This window comes from Centruroides vittatus, unplaced genomic scaffold (assembly GCF_030686945.1).
Source record: "Centruroides vittatus isolate TY-2023 unplaced genomic scaffold, ASM3068694v2 contig_459, whole genome shotgun sequence".
NCBI lineage: Eukaryota > Metazoa > Arthropoda > Arachnida > Scorpiones > Buthidae > Centruroides > Centruroides vittatus.
In genome coordinates this window covers 1,123,943-1,146,899 of record NW_027122255.1, presented here as the reverse complement: position 1 = coordinate 1,146,899, position 22,957 = coordinate 1,123,943, and the positions used below count along the sequence as shown (strand labels likewise).

The following is a 22,957-nucleotide window of genomic DNA, read 5'->3' as shown; positions in this document are numbered from 1 at the left end:
TTATCTGTATTGAAATTTTTCCGGTTAATTCTCGAGAGCCATGCAGTTTGCCTTCGTCGTGAAAGCTCCTCAGTTTGGGATCCTTGATGACAAATAATGCCGGGTATTTTAAAAAATGATGTTCCTTTGTTCTTGAGTGAACTAGCATTACACCCAATTACACAACAAATCACCATAGTGATATTCGCGACGAAAAAAAACAACACAAGAACTCCAGTTAAAGCGCACGTGAGCACACACAAAACGTAAACAAGTCACAAACAGTCACAAAGATGGCGCTGGACAATTGCGCATGCTCATGACGTCACTCGTGATGTCGACATGAAACCTCTCTATAGTAATTGTTTTATTATCTATTCTATAATTAATCTAAACTAATTTGAGCAAGTTATGTAGGATGTCCCAAAAGTAATACAGGATCTAAATTTTAAAAAGAGCATATTATTTATTCATTAATTGGCAAAGTTATCATATCATTTTAAAGGGTAAACATTGCAATTAAATATGGAATAGAATAACTGATGAGTGCCCTTCGTGATTCTAGACCCTCTAATATTCTTTTGATAAAATATTCAAAGTATGGCCTAATCACTCTACTGGTTTAAAATCCACACCAAACTGTCATTCATTAAACATGCGTTGGTTATTCTTAAACACAAGAATTTTTCATGTCCAAATACAACAATTTTGCTTTTTGACATACCCATCAAGGTAAAAATGCACCTCATTACTAAAGATGATTTTCTTAGCAAAATTGCTATCTACTTATTGATTCTCCAGCACCCAATTGATGAATACGTAGTGCATCAAATGATCATTTGATTTCAGTTTTTAGGTCATTTGAATATTGAATGGGTGCAGATACAGATCTTTTGTCAAAATCTGCTGGATGGTGCTTTTCGAAATGTCCAATTCCAGTGACCAATGGCAAATTGATGTCTCAGCCATGTTATCACTCACAGTGGTAGTGGTTTTCAGCTGACTGGCCAATAATAGGATAGTAGCTGTCCATAATTGAGCTTGTTTGTTCAAATTTCAAACCAGTTTTTGCACAGTTGTTTCATTTTGCATGTATCTCCAATTGAAAATGCCACATAATTTGTGCACAGACACAGTAAAACCTTTCCTTTACTTGTAATAAGTTTTGATAATTATTATGTGCTCCTCCATCGTGTATCACTCCATATTAACTAATTGCAATGTGTTTACTACATGATGTCACTTTAATATTATGCTGCCAACCCAATGGGAGAAAAATGGCATGCAATTTAAATCCTGCATTAATTTTCGAACATCCTTTATTAGTTCTGTTAAATATTTTTTATCTTTTTTTTCTGCAAGCACTAAAACATTTTTTTTGCAAGCTTATCATGAATTCAGCCAGGAAAAAATAGTGCAGCTGAATGGTAGTAAAGGCCAAACATAACTGCATCAAACTAACCATAAAAATTTCAGACTTAATTTGAACCTGGTCCCAATGTAGCAGGTTGATGCTTTTACTGTCTCATCCATTCCATTTGGCCTTTTCTGTTAAATAACAGAAAACTAGCATTGTTATCTTTTTATACTTTGAGTTACCATTATTTTGAGATATTATTAAATATATATATATTTTTATTTTTTATAAAGTACTTTATAAAAGAAAAACTTTATTAAATGTCAGACTTTTAATCTGTTAAGATTATGTGAGCATTAATGAATATTAAACAGTTTTAATGAAAACAAAACAGATATTTTTTGTAAATTATATTTGCTATTAACGATCAGAATTTCTAAAATTCTGATCTTTAATAGCAAGTATAATTTACAAAATATTTAAAAATAATATTGATCTACAAGTTAAGATCATGAAGTTAATCATTAAAAACAGAATAAAATCACAAAATTATATATGAAATTATATCTATGATCAAAATCATCCATATCATCCATAAGACAAAATGCTACCATAATAATTTTAAGGAGTCACTTTATTACTTGATAAAATATTTTCAAGATTATTATATCTCATTATCAAATTCAAACTTGTTTTTATGTTCAATTTTAAAGTTATTATGTTTGAATTTGATAATGGGATTGTCTCAAAAAACATTTTATAAAGTAATAAATTGACTTCTTAAAAATTAGCATTTTGTTTTATGGATGACATAAATATGGTGTTACTTATCAACAGAGATACAATCAAAATGAAATTAATGATTATGATCGACTATATATTTATAACAAATTTATTTTGATATGAAAATGTTTATTTCATATGTAATATCATTATGTTGATAAGTCAACATTAACACTTTCATATAATATTTTAAAAGTTTTTAAATCAATAATACTTGACTAACAAGAACAACAACGTCGTCATCCTCGTTTTTGATTAACATATTGATCAAACAAGTCAAGCATGTGTACCTCATTTAATTCATTCAAAAATGCAGTGATCATTTCATATTTACTTTATATTTTTCTATAAATCCAGTTATTTCTATAAAATTAAAAATGTTTTTATTTAATGGCTTTTACAATTTATACTAAGCAAAAATTTAATCAATATATGCAAAAACTATTTCAAAACAAATAATTTACATAATATTTTCCATTGATTAATCATAATTAAAACAGATAATGAAACAATTATTATATTGTCATTTCATCCAATTCATTCAACCATAAAATAATATAAAATAATTATACAATATTTTATATTTATTTTTATATATTTTATAATTTATTAAAATATATTACATAATAATTTTTTCAATATTTAATTAATTATTTTATAATATAATATTATAAATAAATTTTTGAGGAAGAATGTTAATGAAGCCTCTTCGACGTGGCTTACAGAAGTGAGTTCATTCTCAAAATTTGTAGAGATGATTTTGATGAAACTTTGCCATTTTCCATTAATTGTGATAAGGAATCCAAAAACATAATTAAAAAATGGTGATCCATGACTTTGTTTTTTATGGTAGTGTCAAAGTGACAATATCAAAACTTTCTAATGTGATTGATCACACCTAATGGAATTTAAGGGGCAAAAATAAAACCAGTATTTCATGTACCTAATGGAAAATTTTCACAAAAAATGCCAAAACACAAAAACAAGGCAATTGGCACTGATTGTTTTGTTCTTCATTAACCTTTCCATGGGAAAAGTATAAAGATCACATCTTCCATGTCCAGCAGGTGCAAGAATCATCTCTTTCTGGCTCTGCCTCAATTCTTTCACTATACAACAAAGTTATACAATATCCTTATCCTTGTCACAATTTTCATTCTGATATAAAAATTATGGCTCATTATAAATTACAGTGGGTGATTGGTTAACAAACAGTTTGGACTGCAAACAAATTGGACAAAGAACACTTTGCGAAAGATTTTTATGTTCAGACAACGAATACCTCACAGAACAAACACAAGAAGAAGCAACATAAAATAGTGAATACCGATTGGTCTTCCCTTGTCTCCAGGTGACAATTCAAAATCTTTCAGAGCTTGAGACATGTTGACATCGACACTCAACCTGATACCAATCAGATAGTATTACTCCGAACTTTGAAACTCCCCCTTGTAATTCCAGCCTTTTATTTCCCTTTCTGACAAAGAATTTTTTTATAGTCTTTGCAAGACTGTCGGGCAGGCCTCATTAAGTTTGTCACATTGGGTATTCGTTAACATTTTAACACCAAATTTCGAATTTCATCAGGCTTCACATTTACATAATTTTTTTTGTGCACTAGTTAATTTCTATTCCCTGAACTTTTGTAAGTGCTTTTCTGAACTTTTTATTTAAAAAAGAAACTGATAATATTATGAAGCCTAAAGAGTAAAGTTTTAAGAACTGTGCTCATCACAGAAACCAATGACAATGCTATTAATTACTTCTGAAAAATCCTGAAGAAGAGAGAAAATCAATCAACATTGGACAGATTCTATAACCCCCACAAACGGAAAAAATGTGACTGATAAAAATGCAAGACTGTGTATATATGTATTTTTATTATTACATATAAATAAACGTAGTAAGAAAGTATACAATTTTTTACTTTTTGGGGTCTCCAGAACAAATTAATCAAATTTCCATAAAAATCTATGGTAAATCAATAATCAGTTAATGAACAATTCGAGTAGTGAACATGGTCTTAGAACGGATTATGTTCATTAACCGATCACCCACTGTACTGTATGTATATATAATTATGTATTTTTACATTCTTACATTTTTACAATTCTGTTTTTAAAATAAAAAAGAAAATTAAATATTAAAATATTTTAGCAATTTTTTTTAGAAAATTTATTAAAAGACAATAACACAATCCTTCACAACTGCTCATAAATATCTTTTAATTACAATAAAACCTGAAAAATTTCTACATTTACTAAAATTTTGTAAACAACAATAATATATTATTTATTACAACAATCACCTGAAAAATTTTATAAAATCAATAATACAATTAAACTGAAACAAATTAAAAACATTATTATTATGTCCAGATAGAGGAAGTGTCATAAGACCATTTGACATTGTTCCCAGACTGGGAACAGTTTTATATAAAGGAACACAATATCCAAAGCAATATAAATTTTCCTCTTATATGTGACTAAATTCTGTTTTTATTTGTAGTATTAATTTTATTTCTAAACTTTCATGTCTTGATAATAATTACATGTATCTGTTATTAGCTTCTCAACATTTGGCATTATATGTTCAGGAAATATTTTGGCTGCCTTGGGTGCATATATGAGATGTATTTGATGGTATCAATGAAGATTTAGGAGGGAAAATCTTGTCCTAGCATACTAATGGTATATCAATATTTATTTCAGTTATAGGTTTTTGCTTCATAAATATTCATTGTAACTTTTTGCAATATATAATTTTTACTTTCTTGGCAAGCCTTTCTTGAAAATCAGTAACCTTTGTATACTCTTCTCAAACTGCACCTTTAAGAGCTAACTAAACTTTCCAAACCTTTAACATGAAGTTTCTTTATTAAAATATCAAATGTTTTCGGTCAAATTAATTGGCCTTCATCAGGATCGAACAACTTTTTGCTTTATGACAAATGAAACTGATTTTGGAACGTTTTTAACTTCAAAATTTGCACATGTCCAAGAATTAATAAATAAAATCAACATACTGATAACATATAAATATACACATACACTGACTATACACATAAAATGAAAGTAAAAATAAAAATAAATAACAACAAATAAATAAATAACTAGATAGATAAATAAACAAGCAATGATATAATGGGCACTGACTAATGCTTATTTTTTATCTGTCCATTCTTTTTTCTTTTGCTGATAAATTCATAATGCACCTGCTCTCCATGCTGCGAAGACTATATGGGATTCTCTAAAGTTTATAGCCTGTGCTCTTGTGAATATGCCAGGCTTCTGCATATTTAAGATGTCTCCTGTCCTAAACCTTTTGTATTATTTCTGCTTTTTCCCATTTCACTGAAACCTCTGTTAGGTCTGCTATAGCATATGTAGCTAAAGCAGTGACTGATTGTTCATTCTGTACATTCCTTTTGTGTTCTTTTATTCTTTCTTTTAATGACCTCCATGTAGCTCCAATGTAGTACAGTTCTTTTTGCTGCCTCTTGTCTTGTACGGGTATTCTGTAAATTCCAGGAATAAGGCTCTGGTCTATAGGTTCTTCGTCCATCTAGTATACTGTTGGATTCCTTCTAAAGACTAATTTTTTGTTAGTAGCTGCTCTTATTTCTTTGTAAATGTTGCTTAAGGGTGCCATATATTCCATTACTGTGTACTCTTCTACTCCTCCCCATTCATTGCCTTAATAATCATCTTTCCTTGTTTTATTGATTAAGGCTTTTACTTTACTCTGATTGATTCCAACCTGACATGCTAGCGCTTTGATGTGTTCTAATTCTTTACATCTGTCCTGCACATTGCTGCAATGTGTGTATGCTCTTTTTATAAGTGCTCTGAAGGATGCCAATTTTTAACTTGCTGGGTTGTGGAAGGTCCACGATGAAGGCCAATTAATTTGTCCGAAAACAATTGATATTTTAATAAAGAGACTGCATGTTAAAGGTTTTGGAAAGTTTAGTTAACCTTCGTATTTACTACATATAATAAAATAGGATCTTCCTCAAAAAGAATATTTTCAACATTAATTACTTTATACAATATAATACACAGATCTTGTCATTCTAATAGCTTTCTGTAAGCAACTTTGCCAGCAAATATTCACATCCATGTGGTAAATGTATCCTGTGAAACAACATCAGTAACACTTTGTTCTTTTGGCATTCCAATAGAAAGTTAAACTTAGCCCTAGCCCTAGTCAGGGCTAGTACTAGCTTCTTGTATAATCTAGCTGGCATAGTTTCATACAATGTCTTTTTCTACTAATGAAAACTGGATATGTATAAACTGTAAAATAACTCTTAATACCTTGATTCTCCAGTACAAAACAAAACTGACTAATGTTTTCAATCTAAGACTAAGATTTTTTATCAAGTCAATTAAGTTTTTTATGTACGATTAACATTCAAATATTCTGAATACAAATTGAACAATGACATATTACAAAAACTAAAAAGAAAAAAATTTAAAAATAATTAATTACTGTAAAATTTCACACATGCAGTATACATTAAACATATAAATAAAAATTATTTTACACCAATACTTTAACAAACATTTTTTGGTTTAGTGATGATAATGTGACAATGGTTCAGTGTGGACAATACAAGGAAGTAATACAGAAAGGAATGACTTTCAACCAATAAATACCCATAACTTTCTAATAATGATTCATTCAAAACTATGTTCATCATATATGATTACATTGTACATGAAGAGTCATTAAAAGGGGTAGTCAAGTACAGTATCACTTCACATCATGGGACTGTAGTTTATGGTATCACTTTGATATAATAAAATATAGTTCCATGTATGCACCCAAGGCAGCCAAAACATTTCCTGAACATATAAAGCCGAACGTCGAGAAGCTAATAACAGACATAAATGACAGCCAAAAAGAGTCCTATAGATGACAGACCAATTACATATAACATATCCTAGGTATTTTCTAGAAAAACAAAACTAAGCTCTGTAGCACAGGTTTTTGTTTTGGCTTCAATAAATCCACAAATGTGGTAACATGCTTCTAATGTCTGACCAAAGCAGTTTAAAACTTGAAGATGTAACTAAATTTGAACACCTCTTCAAAAAATGGAACATTTAAAATTTAAAACAAAATATTAAACAAATGAACAATTAAATAAAATATATATAACAAAAATAAAATAAATGCATCAAAATATAAGGGCTGATGCAAGCTAAGAACTTATATATTGTAATTTTTCTTTTATACTAAATTTCCATGCTGAAAGGTAGTCCATCTGCATTGCTGACATTTTTGCAACCATCAATTAATTTGCTTTTATGAATTTCAATTTTTTCTTCACCTATTGCTAATGATGAGAAACACATAGTCTTAAGGAAACTTGTTTCATTCCTTATACGGACTGTTTAAAACAAAAAAAAAACTATCAAAGATTCTTTATATAATGCAAGAGAGGTAAAAGTACAAATCTAATCAGAATCAGCATTTTTTACAGTATTTTATTGTTCTCTAACTTGAATCGTGTTAACTTGAAGTTTTTCCTGTCACTTGGAGCTTCAAGTCATAGAAATTTTACTGTAAATTATTTCATTTAAGTAGACAAAAATGAATTTTGTTGGATTTTAAGTATAATACCCCTAAAATCTAATTATATTTATATATTTCATCAGAATGTAAATCATTATTATGTTGTTACTTCTATATATATATAGTAAGACCCCATTTAATGCGGAGGATGCATTCCTAGACAACAAAGCGCTAAACGAAACAGCATTAAACGAGGTAATTTTAACACAGAGGAAATAGGGAAAGGGGAACATGCAAACAAAAATAAACAGATTTTACTTTAATTTTAAGTTATTTTTATATTAATTTGCATAGTAATATATGTTAAATAATACAAACATATGACCACAAAAATGTAAAGTTCATTCTTGTGACAAAGGTTCTGGCTTTTCTGAAATTCTCGTTTTTTGCAATAAAGTCATATAGTTTCATTTGTCACTTTTTCTCTTTCCTTAAGAAAATGTCAGTAGCAGAAGATTGCATCCAAAATGCTTCGTTTTGTTTTTGCACTCCTTTCAAAATCTGGATCATTTGCTACAATTTGATCAATGATTTTGGTTATCATTATCAAACTTTTACTAAGGAAATCTGTAGAGAAATTTTTTGGGTTCTTCATTTTCAGAATCTCTGTTTTCCAGTTCTACATGAATTGCTTGTTCTGCCAGTTCTTGAAGGTCATCGTTGGTAAGGCTCTCACCAGAAAGCTGTAGTAACTCCTCAACATCCTGCTCATCTACATCTCCTAGTCCTGCTGTATCAATTAGGTTGACAATTTGGTCAATCTAACAATACAGCGATAGGCTCTTCTCATTGAGAATTCTTGGATACCTTTGTCCTTACTTCTTCCACATTCTGTTCATGCATTTATCAGTTAATTCTTGCCAAACAAAGTCTATACATGAGCCAATCACAGCCTGTGTGCCGGACTGTGATTGGCTCATATATTTAAGTGACTCGTACAACATGGATTCATATAACATGGAACTTATCTACCGTGTTATAGGGGGGTCTACTGTATTGTCTACGGTATCCATGATGTTATATTTTTTCCAAAATTGCACAAAACAGACAAACATAGATTTAGGGGAAGTACAGTGCCACTTTTTGCTGATTAGTTTGTGTTCATAAATAATTGTATTGTATACGAATCAATGAAATGCTGTGATAATTTGAATCAGCATAAATTTTGAGCTTTTTTTTAGACTTCAAGCAGACTGCATTATTTCAAATCAGCGTTAATCAAGGCAGCATTAAGCGGGGTATTACTGTACTTTTAGAATAAACTTGATTTGAAAAATCTTAAACAGGTATGATATATTTTAAGGAAAGGTTAATGTTACCTCAGGTAGCCAAGATGGCGGCTCGTCTCTAATTCCAGCAAGGAAACAGTGGGACGCACATTCTAACCTAACCTAACCTATTCTAATAATTTGGTTGCTAATAATTATGGTAATTTATTAGAATAAGTTAGGTTAGGTTAGAACGTGCGTCCCACTGTTTCCTTGCTGGAATTAGAGACGAGCCGCCATCTTGGCTACCTAAGGTAACATTAACCCAAGGAAAGTATATTAAAAACAGTTTTAAATTAAGGATTCACTCAATATTTACTGTGCAGTTCTCTTTACTACAATTAGTACATTGATCTTTAACATGGATTTGTGTTCGTTTATAAATATTAAAATCACAAGACATACCAAAATATGCTGTTTTAAAAAAAAACTAATAAAGTACTTTTTTTATGAATTAAAAGAAAATACTTGAATAGTCCTTTAGAAAATCTTAAAAAATTCCATTACTTCAAAAAAATAATCTTTTTATTAAAGATCTTTTGATTCACCATCATTTGACTTTAGATTCAAAACTGATATTAAATAAAAATTTATTGTCAGGTTAATTTTAGTAAGGTTATGATTAATTACAAATTTAAATTTTTGTGCAATTTTGACAATTTAAATTAAAAATTATTCCAAAATATGTATTTAATATTAAATTTTTGTAAATTTATACTCATTGTTAGGATAATAATTCCAGTAATTCTGCAACAGTATCTTCCAATAATTCTTTAGCAAAATCTGGACAAGTTATACTTTCTGCAACACTATATTTACTATACATAGTATTTTCTAACCTTCCTTTCCTTTTCTTTCTTGCTTATTTAATAGCCATTTAATTTTTTTTTAATGTATTTCTACTTACATTTATTCCTAATGTATTCAAAATATCTGCCAACTGATTCATTAAAATAGCTATTAAGCAAGCAAGGAATTGTAAGGAGTATATACAAATATAATGCATGATTTAGCATTAGATTTCATTACCAAGCCATTAACAACTTCATAGATAAAATAATTATCTTTTAAATGATTATTTATAATGTATAAATCATTTCTATCCTTACAAAAATTTAAAAAAAGATATATAAAAAATGTATTTGAAAAAAAAATAGAGTTAATTCCTTTCCTATTTTTTAAAAGAACTTCAACAAACTGCTTAAATCTAAATTAAAGTGAATAATCTCAAGCATTATCACTAATAACTTAATTATAATGAATGATGATGTTAATTTTCTATAATAAATGAGCAAATATTAAACATTTTGGAGAATAACATTGAAATTATTTACAAATTTGATGTTAAAATCAAGGCATGAACAGATGTTATTAAAGTCAAAAAAGTAATTATCATATTAAAGAACTTTACCTTCCAGGTACATTTTTTGTATTTTTCTTCCAAAAAGCACCTTTGTTATCATTATGACTGTCATCAATATCTTCCATTGTAATAAAAGTTTACGTTGAACAAAAATCCATTCATAATTAATGTTTATTTAAACCATATACCATATACACATCGAAGATTTTAACATACAAACTACCATCTTGACCATACGTCACTTACTCTTTCTCCCTCTTTTCCTGAATGTAACTTCCGTCTTACTACTTTTTTTATTTATTTTTAATAACATCTGCTAATTTCTTTATACTCAACATATAAATTATTTTTTTAAATAAATAATATATTTTTATGGCCAATTTTAATTTTTCATTAAATTGAATATTTATTATTATTATTATTATTTTATATCGAAGATCTACCAGTCGGGATCTGCGCCGATGTAATTTTATCGGCGGCGGCGGCGGCGGTGGTAGCGTTTGAAAGTTTCGTCAGAGGCGCGCATTTCTTTCTTCCTTTTTTTTCGTGGACAGTGCAAACGAATGCAAGTTGGAAATTATCGCAGCGTACGCTGGCATAGCAAGCTATAAGCATCAATCGTTTGAAAAATACTATACTTTTAAGGAGTAAAAGCAATCAGCTACAATATACTGTATAGAGTGGTTGTGACCTTAGATACAGCGCTCTTGATGGCAATGACGGGTACTATCGACAGCCATTTTATTTTAAGTCAAAACATTGACGACTCTACCATCCACTGGGCAGGATTGTCATTTTAGAAGCTATTTTTCTCGTCTAAGTCTAGATTGTTTTGTTTGCCCGAAAATTTGAGATTTAGGCAATTATACGAGTGATATAGATCTAGATTGTTTCATCTCAAATTTAGCTATTTTCTAGATTTTATTTAATTATTATAAAGAACGTAAGATCAGAGTTTAAAGTAGTGTAGTCAATTTAACAATATTTTTATAATCTAAAGTCAAGCCAGATTTTGAAGGTCTTTACTCTCAGCCATATGATTGTTTATTTATAGTGTACTCAGGTCAGTCTGCTCCGTACCATATTCAGTACGTTGTTGACTTTTTCGGACAGCGTTTTTTCTTTTGCGCAACATAAATAGTGTTCCCGTGTTTTTATTATAGTTATAGTTTGTGAAAATTTTGGTTTTAACTTGCGAAAATATTTACAATGAAAAACTACATTTTGATCTTTGTCATGTTATGAACCATATTATTGAAGTTAAAATCCTTCTTTGAGGCCCTGGGCTGGGATGAAAAACATTCTTTTAACCACATATGCAGACAAAAACTTATCTTGATTTTCGCGATTAATTAAAATTAAGGGAACTAAATTATAAAGAAAAAGAGGAAAAATAAAATTATTTTAATATTAAACCACACGGCAAAAAAAAGAAAAAATAATAAATTAAATTTTTTACAAGACAAGACGAACAAAAAAGAAAATGTTAGTTAAGGTTTTTTTAACTCTTTCCGCCCTGTGGGCACTAAGAGGGCCTCTTTTAGTAGGCCCATTATGGGTTCGGCCAGGCCCACAATGGGACGACCGGGTGGTGAAGGACGGGGCCCGACATATCCGAACGGACCACCCCCCGAAAAATTCCTGGGGATTATTCGACCCGTTCGGATTCGATCCCGGGTCCCCAGAGCGGTAGGCTGCCACCTTGACCGCTTGGTGCTAGCTTGCCACCCTGGAGGACTGGGGATCGAATCCGGATGGGTCGAAAAATCCTGAGAAATTTTTCGGGGGTGGTGCATCCGGATATGTCGGTCCCTGTCCCTCACCACCCGGCCGCCCCATTGTGGACCTGGCCGAACCCATAATGGGCTTGCCATAAGAGGCCCACTTAATGCCCACAGGGCGGAAAGAGTTACGTTGAGGAAAAACATTTTCCACTTAAAGGATACAAGGTTCGTTCAACGCCGAACGAAAAAAAGTGTCGAATTCTATTAATAAACCGATTTCTCGGGAACCGATCTGAACCAATTTCACCTAGTAACGGAGAAAGACCAATCAAAACCGAGAATAGTGATTAATAACCAATAAAGTTACGATTTGAGAGATCACAAGATATTTAAGCCCAGACTTGGTTCTTCTCCGCGAAACTATGTCCCTCGCTGGGGTTTCCCGCAAGGTTTCATCTTCGTCCAATACTGATGTATTCTCCGATAGTTATAGACATTTGTTGAGAGAAACTTCGGAAATTCCGATCTGCATTCGTCGGATATCGTATCCTGTTCAAGATCTGCTGGTCTTAGAATGCGACATCCGCTCAGCGATAAGAAACCGCTCTCGTCATTTCCTCTTCTTCTTCGTGACAATAGTACTTTTATTATAAGTTAATCTTATAATCGAGATGGGTTGATAATGCTAATAATAATAATAATAATAAAAGAGCCATAATCACAGATAAAACAATTTACAACAACAGACCAGACATCACACTCATTGACAAATCACATACATTATAGATATATCCATTCCAAACACTCACAATGTACAAAATACATTCACTGAAAAAATTAGTAAGTACACAGAACTCCGCCCAGGAAATAAGGCATCTGTGGAGGATGGATAAGGTGCTTATTGTACCTGTTGTTCTCTCCTCTACGGGTGTCATACCACACACACTGCACAAAAGCCTGGACACATTACAATTGAATAAAAACACATACATCACACTACAGAAGGCGTACAGTACATATTGAATACATGCCATATTGTTACGAAATTCCTGAATACAGACACAGACACACACACACACACACACACTGAAACACTGAAACACTGAAACACTGATTTAAGCTATACTTTTTCTTTGGCTGTCAAAAGAAAATAAAAGAAAAATCATACACAACACTTTTAAAGATTTTTAAGCAGGGGAATAACACTTATAAAAAAATGTTTATGCACCCACATAAGAATTGGTGATCTCACTTGGGATCTCAACCCTATATTTAGGGAAATTGCTGTTCTAACAATACGAATGAAAAATGATCAAAAAGTACCTAACGGACGTGATAAAATAATCTTACATCAGATTTAACAATCTATTTTACCATTTCTGTACACCATTCATTAGAGAATTACTGAAACAGAAGTTTTTTTTTATTAGCGAGGTTGAGGCCGAAGTTTAAACGCGAAAACGTGTACGTCGGACGTTCAGCATCGCTTTCCTGTAAGCCTAGAAGTTTGACAATGGCGTTTGGAATGTCGAGCATGATTCCACTGACTTTCCAAACACCATCGTCAAACTTCTAGGCTTACATGAAAGCGATGCTGAACGTCCGACGTACACGTTTTCGCGTTTAAACTTCGGCCTCAACCTCTCTATTTTAAAATATCTTAACTTATACATCAAGGTTTATAAACGTAGGGCTAAGACACGATGCCGTGATGAATCGCGGCAGTCGCCATGTTGGATCCATCCTTTTGAGGCTGTGTGTACGGTGTTTTTAAAGCAAAGCTGATTGCTTCTTTCGATCTCTCAATTAGCTGGATTTCTTGTTATATACAGGGTGGGCCAGCGAAAACGAAACGGCAGAGTGTTCGTGTTCGTCCAAGCAAAGCGCTCGGACAGGTCGATTTTACTCTCGAGGGGACATCTTTTGCAATAAAGTTTTTGCGATTCTGAATACAACAGACAACAAAAAATTTTAAAAACTCATTTATTTTGTATTAACTAAACAAGCATTTATTTCGAAAAAAATGTTTGTTTAGGTAATATTCAGAATCGCAAAAACTTTATTGCAAAAGATGTCCCCTCGAGAGTAAAATCGACCTGTCCGAGCGCTTTGCTTGGACGAACATGAACACTCTGCCGTTTCGTTTTCGCTGGCCCACCCTGTATATGTATTAAAATGGTTTGGTGTTCAGCACCGAATTGTAAAAATTCGACAGCCATAGCCAAAGGTGTAAGATTGTTTCGTTTTCCTGCTGACAAATTCGGGACAACTAAATGGCATCAATATTGCAGAAGAGATAAATGGAAACCAACCGAGAATTCGAAGGCTGTGTGAAGTTAGTGGATAAAATAATGTTAAAAATATAAATTTACGAATCGTTTAAAATAAATTTGTAATGTAATGTAACTAAATTATTTAGATACATTTTGAGGAGTCACAATTTGAAGTTAAAACAGATAATGGAAAAATAATTATTGAAATGGAATGCAATTCTGATTCTTTTTTATGTTCCAAATTCTCCATTCTGTCTGCGATTAAGAAGAAAAACACCTAGGGTGCACATACTTTTCGTTTTGTATGGATCAATCTGTAAAATCGGATCAGTCCTTGTCACGTGATACAGATAGCTTCTGTCATGGCAGAAAGTATACAAGTAGGATCGAAGATGACGGCAAACATTTGTTAGTTAATAATAGTCTCTGCTTGTTAGTTAACATATACTGAATTTTAAAAATATTATACGTATAATATCTTTGAAATTCTGTATATGTTAACTAACAAGAATGTAATTAATTAAAATAATCCATTTTATCCCTCGATATTAAAACTGTAGTTAGTACTAAGCGACATACGCTGTTATGAATTATCGTTTATTTGACAAAATTGTTTGCGCTCATTCATACGAATTTTTAAATCATATTACTCTGTGAATAAAATTGTTTTCCACAAAATAAAATTTAATATAAATTCCTCAAAATTAAAAAATAAAACTTGCAGAAAAGATGAATGTGCACGCTATAATTCTTGCTGTACAATCTAGCAAAATTGTTTCTAAATACTTATTTTTCATTTCAGTTTATCGGATATTTTAATAATATTGTTTTTACTTGTCATTTATAAGTTTTAAATAAGTTTCCTTGTCAACAATTAAACGTGTTTCTTCGTTATTTACTGTAAGCTTAACTTCAACCATGGAAGCCGCCATCTTTAATCTCTTTTATCCGATTCAAACGATCCTACCCTCCGCTCGGATTAGTTTGATCGCGATCCAGTATATCCTAGATGGCGTTTGTATACGCAAATAGAGATTGATCGGATCGCAGCAGTTCCTTTGTATACACGATTTGAACGATCGAAGTGATCTTGGATCAGTTTGATTCCAAAAGTATATGCACCCTAGTGGTTGACGAGTAGTTAATGTTGTTTTCGACAATGCGACTTAACTTAATTCTGCTTAGAATCTTAATCCCGCTTAAAAATGTACAGTGTGAATAGGGTATAACACGGTTTGTCAAGTATGGCACAAGCGGAGGCTTCCGTGGTTAAATGGAACGAAGCATCTATTCTCAAGACCGTGCGGTTCCCATCGTTGGCTTTGCAACACGAAAAGATTGAAATCTATAAAAGTAAATTAAGAGACGGCTGTATCAATGCAAGAAATGCTGATGGTTTAGCTTTGGCATGGAAGTTTTTTTATAAAAGGAAAGTTAAAACACACAAATTCTTAGTCCTTGTCTGCCCTTTATAATGTGATGCTTTTTGGTGTATTTTTTATGCATTTAATCTTTTATGTATTTATTTTATTTTATTTCGCGTCACTTTATTAATACTATTTATATTAATATGGCTTCAATGTACAGTAGAGCGTCGTTAATTGGAACGTCGGTAATTGAAATGGCCGGAAACTGGAACGATTTTCAGTCCGCGCATTCTTTTATTCAGCGCGCTTGCAGCGCTTTTAGCGCATGTGTTCAATTATTAAGCCTACTGCCAGCGCGCTTAAGCTGCGCTTTCAGCGCACTGGCAGCACCTCTCGACCACGCTAAAAATACTGCTTACAAGATGGACGCCTCCGTGAAGAAGTATCTTTTTCGATTACCAAACGATAAACAGTTTTTTTGCTACATTAAATGAGCAGATTTTTAACTCCTTTGCTTCAAGTATCTTTTTAATAAATGTGAAATGTATAATAACAAAACGAAATATAAGAATCTATTATTATTGTCTTTGTTTATGAAGTCAAACCTACCGTTAAAAGTTGGTTTATGAAATACTGTTTCTAATTTTTATTTACAGATTCTAGCAATTTACTGCAATATTTGAGAGAGAATAAAATTTTGCCTTCTGAAGTAGACTTATCATCATTAAATCATTTAAAAATACATAAAGTGTTAATAGAATCAGTCAACGCCAATGACACAAATAAATCATCATTTCTACGTTTTCTTATAAAAAACATCGAACTTAATGGCTTTTCTTCTAATAATACTGAACAAACGCGCGTAAATATAGCAGTAAGAGAATCATCGTTTACATCGGCCATTTTGAGATAGCTTTCTCTCCAGCAAAAGTGTTTTCGACCGTCAGCAGCAAAAACGTCACTTCCGGTAGCAACTGCTCAGCGCACTGCTGAATAAAAGAATGCGCGGGTAGCACATGCGACTATACGTACGTCATTTCCGGTCACGTGACTCCGCAAAATGGAAAATATAAAATTGTTTATATATAGTATAAATAATTTTTATGTAATAATTTAATAAATAGTGGTTCATTAGACATTTTTTGATCGCACAGAGGGGTTGAACCCCCCTTCCCCGCTCCTAGAATGTTACCATTATATAATATAATAAATAAATAAATAAATAATATAATAAATAAATAATATATAAATATATATATAATAATATAAATAATATTATATGGTAACATTATAGGAGCGGGGAAGGGAGGTTAACCCCCCCCAAACGATAGACTTCCCTGTGCGATCAAAAAATGTCTAATGAACCACCGGGGGGATACGGCCGGCTAGTCAGTCGCATAGCGATCAATACACTGTCCCTCGGAGAATAAAGCCTTACTATGTGCTAGAATGTCCATATGAACCGCATTAGATATAAGACAAGACAAGACAATACAACATTTTTTGGCCCGCGGACCGGCGGTTGAGAAACAGTGATGTAGCACATGCGACTATACGTACGTCATTTCCGGTCACGTGACTCCGCAAAATAGAAAATGTAAAATTGTTTATATATAGTATAAATAATTTTTATGTAATAATTTAATAAATAGTGGTTCATTAGACATTTTTTGATCGCACAGAGGGGTTGAACCCCCCTTCCCCGCTCCTAGAATGTTACCATTATATAATATAATAAATAAATAAATAAATAATATAATAATAAGTAAATAATATATTAAATAAATAAATAAATAAATAATATATAAATATATATAATCATATATAAATAAATAAATTTTTAAATTGTAAATTTCTAAATTTTAAAACGTGCGACTAGAGATCCGGATGGCACAACGCGCTGATTGGTCAGCTGAATGACGTCAACACACTGAAATAGGAAATGCTGATCGATTATATTTTGTGGTCCTCAGAACGAAGTCATGCTGGAATAGATTGTTTTCTTTTAGTTGTGGTATGGAGCGAGTATAATACAGTACATATAACATTAATAACGTGCATTATAAAAATACAAAAGAAATCTTCTGTTCACATTTAAAATATATCAGAATCAATAGATTTTCTTTAAAGTAATAATATATTTGTACTTTTATTAAAGTGTTGACTTATAAGTTGGCAAACTACATTAAATTATTATTATTTAACTATATGATTAATAAAACATGCAAGCTAAATTTACAAATTTACAGGAATGTTTTTAAAATGGCTTACTTTTACTTAAAAAAATTACTAAGGTTTATTTATTTCTGTTTGAACGAATTTTAACTTCACACTTGATCTTTATGCACCTCTCAACCAAATTATACATAATAGATCATTTTAATAGTGTGATTACTTTTATAAATTTAAATACCTCATATGCGTGCACAGATAATAAATAACAGAAAAGTTATACTTCGTGACAGTTATTATTCATTAAAAGTTCAAAACAAGATGGAATTTATAATTAAGACGAGCCATTTTTTGAATTTGTCATATGCATTCGATTTAATTAGTTGAAACAATAAAATTAACTGAGTTTTGTATACCTCTGAAGAAGGAAATTTTCACAAATCTTGCTTAACAAATTATAAAGTTTAAATGTAAAAGTTATTGAAGAATTTTGAATAAAGACTATTCTTCATATATAACTCATATCAAAGAAAATTTTTGAAATGCTTCAGTTAGGATTGAGTTCTTTTGTCAATAGATATTTTTGTGCTTTTGAATGTCTGTTCAAAATCAGTGGGTTAAGAAAACACATTTTAAATTCACAGAAAGTTCATATATCTAGTTCCATAATATCTGTAAATATGTTTTAATTTGAAAAATGGTCATACAAATTTGACTGAAGTATAGTATTCCTATATAAATTGTTGAACAATCAATAATACTGTATTTAAATTTCTTTGAATATAATAATTATATGTTCTAAATAAGAATTTCCATAAAATACTTTATATTTAAATTATCATAATATTTATTTTACATTTCCATATTTCATATCAATATGAATGTCAGGAAAAAATAACCATTTGTACTGTAATGTTTTCATAGTAAGCTATGTTTTAGCCTTTTTTTTTGTTAAAATAATATTACCATACTAATGAATATTTCTAGATGCCTCATATGTGCTGTATACCTGGTTGCTAGGAACATATAAAGTGAAATGATATCCAGTGTCTATATTTGTTTCCACAGGATTTGATTTGAAAAGCAAACCAATGGATTACAGAATTTGTACAAAAAATAAAACATTTTGAATATTAAGTTAACAATTATGCATTAAAAAGAATAAATTATGTTTAGCTGAAAATATATATATATTAAATTGTTAACTAATCTGCCTTTCCAGTCAGGACATTCTGTTGTAATATTTTTTAAAATATTACATAAAAGTTTTCTGTAAGGTTAAAAATATATATTGTCTAATGAAATATGTACAAAAAACACTTAATTTGCAATTTAAATTTGTTGTTTTTGATGATTTTATTACAGCAAATGTACAAAAATGCTTTATTAAAATATGATTGAGTGAAAAGTTCTACCATCTTTAAAACTACTTGATAAAATAAATCAAAACGGTAGTAAATCCAATTAAATGTGTTCAATTTAATATCTGTAAATACAAGCAAAATGTAAATGTGCTAGTATACATGATCATTATCAGTATGGATCTCTAAAACACTTTCTCCTTTATTCTGCATCATTTTCTGAATGTTTTCCTTCTGTGCTTCGCTAGGTTTTTTCATGGAATATGCTGAATCTCTCTTCTTGGATTTCTGTTTAGTTGATTTGTATCTAGTTTGCTTTGTAATATTTTTATTTGCAGGTATATTGTTGCAGGTAGTGCTTGAATTAATGTTAAATGAGGATTCCACTGAAATTTTTCTCAACCAATCATTAAGGAAAGTGTTTAGCTCACACATTTGTATTTTATTGAGTTTTCTTTTTTTCACTATTGCATGAACTGCATTTAAATTTTTTTCCAATTCACAATATTCAGACGATTGATCAATAGTTTTAGTTTCTTTACTTATGCATACACGATAATTTTCTACACTCTTAAAAAGTGTATTCGGATCATCAGCCAAAATGTCACAAGATAATTCATTTGTTGCATTCCTGTTAGAAGTTTCTTTTTCTATTTTGATTACAGCATGAATATGCTTACACATGTTTAAACTTACTTCGTAATCCGGACATGTACATGAATACACATGTACGCACACATTACATTTGTTACATAACAACTTGCATCGAGTATGGTCTTCAATGTTCTCATTTTTTTTCTCCACCACATATATAGAATTTGTTATGCTTTGTGATTTTACTTGCCATTGTATACTGTCAATGACTTGGTAATATCACAAAATGCTATTGCTTCACTTTCTTTGTGACTTTTATGTATTTTTGCTTGCCTGTGTGAAATAGTCCCCTTGCACATCTTTATGATGCGTTCAAACAATTTGTCACGAGTCATCTTTAACAACACATCAATACAATGGTCCACCCACTTCCAAACTCATTAACTGTTAATATAGTACTAAGATAAAAATCATATGCAGTAGTGCCATGAGTGGAGTCCACACAGATCATCTGCTGTCCTAGCATCTTTAATAATTCTTGTTGAATAGGTAACATGATTATCAATATAAAATCTTCATTACCAAGTTTCTGTTGAGCATCAACTTCCCCTTGCTGTTTAAAATATAAAACTGGAGACTGTTCTAACGATTTCATTTTATCCACCCATAACTGCACACTGAACTTATCTTCAGGATGATATTTCTTCTTTTCCTGAAGGTTATATGCACACTTAATGTTTTGCAAATCTTTTCTTGTCACAAGATGAATGCGATAAAGTTCATTACTTGCAGTATCTCGAATATCATCTAAGATTCTCTGCAGGGTGACTCCATTAGCAAGTTTTCCTAAAAAGTAAAGTATTGATAATTAATCATTTATTACTTTTTGCAAATCAACCAGTAAAATACACTTTACCTGCAATAACTGCTTTTTCACTATCAGACAAATGGATGTGTGCAAGACTGAAATCATGTCCACAGTGATTTTTATGGTATTTAACTATTATTGAATTTGATGTGATGAAAACCTCAATAGAAGCAAGACATATCTTTCCACTTTTGCAAGATCCCTGTGATTTTATTTGACGTTTCCCACATCCTTTTGGAACATAATTTCCTGATCGATGACATGTATAGATTTTTTTAATTCTGCCATCGGAAAGTATTGTTGGACCATTACGTGATATAAAAGATGATTTTACCAACTTCTCTTCTTTATCTTTCCAGACAAAAAATTCTAGTGAGCGAAAGTACAATATTAATTAGTTTCTCAGATGAGTAACTTTTATACATTTCTTTTTTGTAACTTAAGCAACTTATTGTAACTTATAAAATTAAAATTGTATTATTATTTACTCCAATTAAACAAAGACAGTCCACAAAAAGTTCACTTTTAGGAAAACAAGTAAGAACTGTAATTTACAGTAAGTCTTGCAGCTACACATAAAACACAACTTATAAAAATCCAAATCGGCTAAATACTAAAAAGTAGGTATAAATTAACTAAAAGTAACTTCTACCAAAAAGTAGTATTCTATTCACTGTTATACAGTGTTTAATCTTAATACTTGTCATACTACAAAACTTCATCTGTTAAATACACTTTTAACATTACATGTTTCAGATATACCATTAATTTAAGAATCGCCTATACTGAGAACTACTTTAAAAACACTCAAATTATGGTTTGACACTTAAAACTTACCTGACATATCATTAAACGTTAGCTGTTCTTCACATTCTTCATAGCCGTGTTTTTCAATACAGTGCTGTCTTAAACTTTCAATTGAGACACATGCCAGGTTCAAACATTCCTCGCTTAAAGAAAATGGACAAGGCAAATTTTTTCCTAACTGACATGTCACAACGTTGTGTAAAAGACGTTGATGTCTAATTAAGCTTTTCTTTGCCTTGTACTCTTTTTCACAAATGTTGCAAGGAAACATTTCGAATGCACGCTTATTTATATATATAATTTGAAAAGAAAAATCACAAATGAAAAATCAATTTAAAAATAGCTGTTCCCTCTCACGACAATATGAGGACTAGACTAATCGACCAGCATTTCCTATTTCAGTGGGTTGACGTCATTCAGCTGACCAATCAGCGCGTTGTGCCATCCGGATCTCTAGTCGCACGTATTTTAAAATAGAAATTCAAAAAAAAAGAAAAAAAAGTCAGATCACACGAGAGGGCGTCAGATAGGAGATACCCCGGGGGCATCACGAGGAGGTACAAGGATCGGAGGATTTGGGTTTCCGCCCCCATTTAGTCCGGAGAGACGCGTATTTCGTCTCTCCTTATTAAACGAAGTCAAACAATTAAATAAGACGCCCGATTGTTATATTACATTCTTATTATTTGTATTGTCGATTGTTTATTGTTTCGTCAATCGGTATCATGATATTTTCACAGAAATTTTTCAATTTATAAATCAAATTCTTCACAATTATATTAATGTATAATTAACGAATTAAATTATGGCAGACAATTTGTAAATTCGTTCTAGCAACAACATTCTCCATTGCAACTTTTTACTTATCCTGTTTTAAATTTACATAAATTCATAAACATTCACTTTTTCTAAACATATTTCTTGTCATTGTTTTAACGGTAACCACAAAGAGTTAATTATTTTACAGAGAAATCTTCGTTTTGGTCAACTTGAAACACGTTGTTTTGCACGTGGAACGAAAAAGGGAGGGTTTTCTCGTGCAAATCTTACATTTTAATAAAATATATATCATTCGACGGAGGGGGAAAGTGTTTTTATTTCCTCAGCTGTTACATATAGCAGCGAGAAAGTATGGCGATCGGTCAAAGAATGACCCTTCAAGATTTTTACATTTTTGGACTCGGGCACCTAAAAATTACGAGAAATGCGAAGAAATTCGAGGGGGGTTCTGCATGTATGGATGTAGTGTGTGTGTTGCACGATTTTGTTTACCCTATTTCAAGCCTAATAACTCTTGTGGTTTTTGTCGAAAATTTTAGGAATATTGCAGGAAGAGATCGTGTATTACGGGAATTGATTCAATTAAATTTTGGTGGTTAAAGTTCGAGAAAGTTGGGAGATAATGGGGGTCGTGTGTATCTCCAGGACCTAATGACGATTTTACTCGTTATTAGCATT

The 22,957-nt window shown here is 31.1% G+C and overlaps 1 protein-coding gene across 1 annotated transcript in view; it reads right to left on the bottom strand.

Annotated features, from left to right (window-relative positions):
- The window catches only part of Tbc1d22 (TBC1 domain family member 22), a 58,214-nt gene extending 47,634 nt beyond the window's left edge, over nt 1-10,580 (bottom strand). The window contains exon 1 of the mRNA XM_067272926.1: nt 10,382-10,580. Within this exon, the coding sequence (XP_067129027.1) occupies nt 10,382-10,458 (77 nt within the window). The 5' untranslated portion in view covers nt 10,459-10,580. The remainder of the gene's footprint in view (nt 1-10,381) is intronic.
- Between the last annotated feature and the right edge of the window lie 12,377 nt (nt 10,581-22,957).